This window comes from Electrophorus electricus, chromosome 9 (assembly GCF_013358815.1).
Source record: "Electrophorus electricus isolate fEleEle1 chromosome 9, fEleEle1.pri, whole genome shotgun sequence".
NCBI classification, from domain to species: domain Eukaryota; kingdom Metazoa; phylum Chordata; class Actinopteri; order Gymnotiformes; family Gymnotidae; genus Electrophorus; species Electrophorus electricus.
Window position 1 is genome coordinate 12557384 of NC_049543.1, and position 6918 is coordinate 12564301.

Genomic DNA, 6918 nt, shown 5'->3' on the forward strand with positions numbered 1-6918 from the left:
TGTGCCCTCGGTCTTCTTCTCTCTGTGTTTCTCTCCATTTGTCTAGGTATAGTCCATACAATACTGACATGGGTCTCTCAGATTTTATCATAACATACTCAAACCAGAATTTTTACATCAAATATCTGCCATTCTTACCTCATGAAAATGCTTCAATTTTGCCATGACTGCTATCAGATTACCAAAACATCTAACCTACTTGGGCAATGTCATTTTTTTTCTTGAATACTGTTAGATACAAACTAGGTTTAAAATATGCCAGTATCTTTTTTTATTAACTAACTTACATAACTTCATTGCTTCATTATTATTAACTAACTTACATCATCTTCACAATTTTGCACTCTAGTTACCATTTACTATTAAAGCTCTTACTATTGTGGCAACAATATTTTTCCATTAGTTCCGTTATTTTCTGTTAAAAGAACATTTAAAACACCCATTGTAACTTCATTTTAAGATAAAAGATGGAAGGTAACGAAAATATAACATTATTTGCAAAAATATAAATTTTTCAGATTAAAAAAAAACAGCTGGGCATGAAGGGCATTTAAAAACCTCTCAAATCGCATCGCGATTGAAACCAGTAAAAACCTACCTTCACATTACCACATTACGACATTACGAGGATGTGGAAAAGCTTTCTGAGGTAAAGCGAGAAAACAACTGTTCACCTGAGAGCGCGTCGCCAGTCCTGAGGCGAGCAGTGAGGTAAGTACATAGCATTACATGTAATTCTTTCCAGGTGTAAATGCGTTATTTTTACTGTATCATAATGACAATTAACTAATATGCTCTTATAATTTCGCCTAATGTGTTTGTATTTAATATTATGCTGTTGAAAACTTTATTTCTATCGTTGGCTAGCAAACGTCAACGAAAATGTAGATTGCGCTACAGACCCACAGTGTGGGTTCCATTTATTCACCAGCTAAACAGGTCATAAAATATATTGTATAGGATATTGTATGTATGTATTAACGCGTTATTTCACGTCTATCCTTACACAACGATGACGCATATAAGTAGGCATTTAGATTTAATAAGGTCCTTAAAAATGAATGTGTCGCAATAATAGCGGAATCTACTCTAAATCCGTAAGATTATAGTTTGAGCTATAATGTATAATCCTGACAAATACAAAACTATGTAAAAACGTGCAGCAATAGTAACAACAACAACAACAACAAAATTGTAATAATATGCCTAAATCTGTCATCTCGGTCGTAGAGGCGAAGTAGTATTAACACGGTGATGTTTATTAAGGACAATAAAACGGGAGACAGAGACACAGAATCAGAAAATATGTAAGGATACGAAACGTAGCGAGACCGCAGGCAAGGAAAAGCAAGAGAGACACATAGAAAAATATCATGTACGACCCAACAAGATAGGAATACACGTATATGCACAGGTAGCTCAGGGAGAAACCAGACACGTAAATTCAATAAAGTGCAACACATGACTGGACAGCGCCAAAACTAAACCAAAACCACGCAGTGCTATCGCCATGGTAACCGTAACACCTGAACAGGGACAACGTGGATGGGAACACATATGCGCACGCACCATCAAGCAAAGCATAATTCTAGCGTTGTATGATTTGATTTACATGAACTTAAACATGCTAGTGTTTGAAAGGGCAGTACATATGGCAGCAAGCGTGCGTTGAAACGCCATGGCTTTCAAAATGCTGCAAGGCAGTAGTTTTAGTTTCAGTTTTGAAAAGTATTTTGTCTCTCACAAAGACCTAAAACTCTCACACTTTACATATATGTTAGTTTTGGCAGCAATTTTATTTGCTTTTGATGTTTTTCTGAGGGCTGTTTCTGAATCATTCGTAGTTTTATGGCGACACCCTGTGGCGGATCTTGGGAACTGTGCGAGGTACTGCACGAAGCAGGCCGAATTGTATCCTAGTGCGCGGGAATTTCACCGTCGCAGCCACAGCGCTCGTTGGACAAAACCTGTGCAGCGGTGCATCGCAGATATAGGTCTTTTGGGTCAGGTTCTTTATTTCCAGTCATGGCAGAGGTGATAATTCCATTTGAACGTTTAGGAGCTGTTGCTAATTTACTATCTTAGCTGTTACTCAGCGTTTAAACCGAACGCAGCTAATTCCCGGTTCTTCTGTCGTGTCGTATTTTAGGGGTAGATTAACGCGCAGTATTCTTCACCGCATAGTGGCCAGTTTGCTGGGCAGCACTGGCTCACGTCAAATCGCCGAAGCATGTCGTATGCACTTTTCCACCCTGTTTCCTCTTCTCGTATGGCAATAAGTGCTGGGTTGCCAGTCAGCCCCTGAATTTAAAAGGTTTGTCCTTTCCACTGCTACTGGACTGGAAGAGTGGTACAATTATTCAGATCCTACAGAACACAATGATACATTTTTGCCTGATTTCTTGCAGCTCAGGTGTATGATCCAGGGAATTTGTAACCACACAAGGTTCAGTGTGGTGCATTGTCAGTTAGAAAGCAGGGTAAGTGTCCAAAGAATTTACCAGTGCACATTTTAATCTGTGCATGGTTGTGTGTGTGTTTGGAAATTTGGTTACTCTAAGAAAACCATGGAAATACAGAGCTCACGCAGGCAAGTCTCCTAGTGCAATGGATGCGTCCTTGTCATGCTGCATCTGTGAGGTCAGAGCCCAGGCGAAGGCAAGCTCTCCCCGGTTATCATGGTTGCGTTTTTGTCTGCTCCTCAGTAGGACAAGTTTGGGGTTCCTCAGCAGAGTGTAGACAAGAAGCCAGCGAGCGCGTGCTCTGCCCTCTGTTGGACTGCCTGGGGAACAGCAGAAGGGGAGGCGGAGTGAGAAGAAAGGTGCGTGTCTACACGTGATGTGTACGTGCGTGTATGTCTGAGACTGATTACCTGAGGTGCTGTTTAGGCGTGAATAAGTCTTTGAATCTCTCTGTTTCTCCACAGATAGTTTGAGTAGCAGGTGGCAGAAACAGACCATAATAGGGTTGCTGTGGTAATGATCTGCCATTATCATCCCTATCCACGTACGGTAGCCTAAACAAGCAGGATCAAAACACCAGCAATGAATAAATGAATCAAATGAATCATATGAATTTTTACCCTTCCCAGTCTACTTTTTAAAATGTCAGATCTGTTCCTTAAATGAGCAACACAATGCTCACTCTGACTGACACCATCAGTGAGGTGACACCACAGCAGCTCACAGACATTATAAAGCAAAGAGCAGAACTGATTTCAGATCAGTTTTGAGGAACCCTTTCATACCCTTGTCCATGAGCTCGTAGCCGCGTGGCATGATGGTCCTGTCGATGCGCGACACCAACAGCAAACCCACGAAGCTGTTGGCGAACAGTCGTAAGACGCAACTCCCCACACCCAAGATCACGTTGTAGAAGAAGAAGAAGTAATTAAAGTTGTGGAAAGCTTTCCTGGGGCAGACAGACAAACAGGAAATTGGTTTGACCGGTCACAAAGCTTTCCTTCAGAGGACTGACACACCGGAAATTGGTTTGACCAATCACAAAGCTTTCCTGGGGAGGATAAAATCATATTAAAGCAATTAGTTTGACCAGTCATGTTAATACAACCAAGAGGCATCCTGATGCTCTATAGGGAACAATAACTTTATCATTAGTAGGTAAACTTGTTTGTTATTTTGTTTTAGTAAGTGTTGTACACAGAATCCTCTCCGGTCATGCACCACCTCCAAACTTCTCATTGGTTGATTGGGAGGGAAAAAACTCCTCAGAATTTAGTTCACATGAACTTGCCCAGAATCGCCTGATCCACTGTTAGCCAGTAAGCAGGAAGGCTAGGTTAGATGAAAGTCCTTCCTAGCTAGTTTGGAAAGGAAGACATTTACGGGTTCTTTGGGAAAAAAAGCCCACCCATGTAGTTAGTGACGGTCTTCAGAATGAGTTACTTTCCGCTTCAGGGGAGTTTGACTGAACCGGAGGCTGGCACTGTTTAGGGGAAACTCAATTATCCAGGCAGGTTAGCAAAGTTTGGCACGATAAGGTTCCTGGATTGTTGGTGACGTGTTTACAAGTCACACTTTGAAATCATGCTAGCTACCTTTATAGCTCCTAGTTAAATGAATCACCCAGATCAGTTTTGTTGGCCTTACACACAGAGAGATACGGACGATCACCAACATGCAAGCACTGGCTAGCATTGAAGCATCCATGCCCACAGAAATGACCTGCAATTATTTATATATTAAAACATAATAACGTGTTTTTCACACCTGTTGTTGAGAGCCAGGGGCTTCTGCTGGTCCTCAGGTGACAGTTTGTCCTGCAGGAAAAAAAATCGAACCAGCAGGACCTGCATCATCAACAGCCCCATCACAATGAAGAAATTCGACCTGGTGCCATAACACAGGAACACAGGAGCCGCCATCAGTCACAAATAAACTGATAAATATGTAGTTGATAATAATTAGTATCACTGCACTGTTATAACATCAGTCAGCCAATAACTGTACTGATATAACATCAGTCAGCCAACCACTGTACTGTTATAAAATCAGTCAGCCAATCACTGTACTGTTATAACATCTGTCATCCCTTTATCACACTGATGCAACAGCATCAGCTACCGTGATGGTTCTAGACCATCTGAACTGGGGGTCAGGCTTTAGAGGGGTCCCTGGCTCCTTTGGGACCTGCCTTGTTTTTCTATATTGGCTGAAGGATGGGGAGGGCTTGGACCCGCTAGTGCACTTATACCAGCCACCCCTGATCAGCTCACACTGGTGGTGTTCTGTTACTGGATAACTCCGTCTTCAGTTCAGAAAATACACGATTAGACAGACAAATGATGTTTGGTGTGAAATCTGCCCTTAAAGTACTCTCACTCACACAAGCAGAACCAGACTGTGCAGCCAGTAAAAAAATCCATCTTTTAGGATCAGCTCAACAACCAGATGCACAAACACGAAGCCGAACAGAAAGAGGCAGATGTGCACAATCTCATAACCTGCAACAGAATGTTAACAGAGCAGTGTTGGATTAACCAAAACTCTCCAATCCAATAATTCAATCCATCAGTTAGGCATGTTCAAGCAAGACAGTGAGGAACAGGCAGATTTGTACTCACCCCACAGCACGAAGGCGATCTGGGAACCCGGGTACTTTGCAAGCGCAGCCTGCAGGCAGGTTATTGATTACTATTGATCATTCTTAATTATGATTAGCATGTAAGAGAACATGGAGATGTTTTCAGAATGATGTTTTATTCAGAGATGAGTCTACAACATTGGGTGCCTGACCACGATCTGGAACATCCACCTCCCTGCAAAGTGGGGCAGGGCGAAGCCATGGGGGGTAGATCTCCAAGAGCAGGGCTGGGTCTCAGGGGAACAGCTAACTGACCAATTCCAAACCCCACCTCCCCTAAAAAACACCCAGACAGGACAGAAGGGATGTGTTTTATAGGCTACCTCTTCAATACCCAAAAACTTGCCTGGGGTTAGCATTATTAAAGGGGGCGGAGCTTGGAATTGGCCAAAGACCAAGCTCTTCATAAAGTTGCTGAGGCAAACCTAGGAGAAACATTAAGTGTGTAGTATAGCTGGGTCACTGGTCTACACACACGCACATGCACTCACCACGCTATCAGCAGAGTTTGGCGTGCGGTACTTTTCCGGCAGGAAGCTCCTGTTTCCCACCCACAGCCTCTTGATGTGCTTCCTGTTCAGTTAGTGGAATGAACAGGTTGGTGCTCATTGATGTTCGTTAGAAATGAACGAATGAACAAAGAAAATAAATGACATCTTAGTTTGCTCTGGGGGTTCAAGGATAAACGGATTCAGGTGAATATGCAGGACCTTCCAATTTCCTTGAGACATAAATGAGCCTTTCTAACTGGTTAATGCTCCATTTCCATGGCAGGGTTGCTGCCTTCTGTTTTGTGTTTCTACGTACCTGTAACAGACCAGCACATGGCCGATATGAGCCACGGACGACAACGCAGCTAGAGCCGTGGTGACGTACCAGGTATCTATAAACAAACAACAAACAAGCAGAACAACCAAACAAAAACCACAAACAAACAAAAAGAACCACAAATGAACCAAACAGAACAAACAAACAACAAAACAAACAAGCAAACCAATATTGGTCAGTTAGAAAGCAAAAAAAGGCAAAGTTTTGGACAAAAAAATAATAAATAAAAAAGAATTAAAACGAAGGTGATCTCACTTGCAGTGTAATAAGAGCCAGGCATTATAGAGGTAAAGAAGATCCCTTCTGAAGTCAGAATCTGCTCGGTTAAAATGAACTATTGGGAAAACAAAGATAAAGTCACACATAAATCTCACATTGCATGACCTGTAGCAGAGAGTGCCCTGCACACACAAATACACACACTCACTCACACACACCAAGTAGAGTCCGATGAGGGAGATGACGGCCGTGTGTGTGTGTGTGTGTGTGTGTTTCTGTGTGTGTGTGTGATTATGCATGCTGTAAACTGTTCAGGAGGTCTCAGAAGTCTGCGGACATGTTGGAGCTGCTGAGGCTGAACAAACAAGCCATCTTCCACCTGCAGCACAGAGAGAACACACACATGTACACACCGCGCACGCACACACACGCACAAACACACACACACACATGCACACACACCACACACACACACACACACACACATGAACACACCACACACGCACACATGAATACACCACACACACACATACACACACGCATAAGTGCATATCTGCAGGGTGGAGTGTATGTTGATGGGGTATATATGTGTGGTGTGTTTCTTTGGCTGTTTTAAGAACTGCTTTTATTAGAAACATTAAACGCTAAACAAGTCTTTCTTTCTGCTTACAGAGGTTTAGGCATACAAATATTTAGTTAAAGTAGGACACAGATTAAACTACACTACAGATTGAGTAACAAAAGGTCTGTGTTACAACAAAAGGTCTG

The 6918-nt window shown here is 42.4% G+C and overlaps 1 protein-coding gene across 5 annotated transcripts; it reads right to left on the reverse strand.

Moving 5' to 3' along the window:
• Positions 1 to 1038: 1038 nt before the first annotated feature.
• Positions 1039 to 6571, reverse strand: LOC113583541 (stimulated by retinoic acid gene 6 protein-like). 5 transcript variants are annotated; one of them, XM_035529614.1, is made up of 10 exons: positions 6369 to 6571; positions 6187 to 6265; positions 5911 to 5986; positions 5595 to 5676; positions 5084 to 5132; positions 4846 to 4963; positions 4230 to 4349; positions 3248 to 3411; positions 2873 to 3016; positions 1039 to 2782 (listed from the first exon to the last, which is right to left on the reverse strand). In XM_035529614.1, exons 1-10 carry the CDS (start codon positions 6447 to 6449, stop codon positions 2583 to 2585), a joined length of 1113 nt encoding a protein of 370 aa, XP_035385507.1. In that variant the 5' UTR covers positions 6450 to 6571; the 3' UTR covers positions 1039 to 2582. The 5 variants fall into 5 exon arrangements, with proteins under 5 accessions (XP_035385507.1, XP_035385506.1, XP_035385508.1 ...); XM_035529613.1 differs by having other exon boundaries at positions 6363 to 6571; XM_035529615.1 differs by adding an exon at positions 5256 to 5379 and having other exon boundaries at positions 6187 to 6571.
• Between the last annotated feature and the right edge of the window lie 347 nt (positions 6572 to 6918).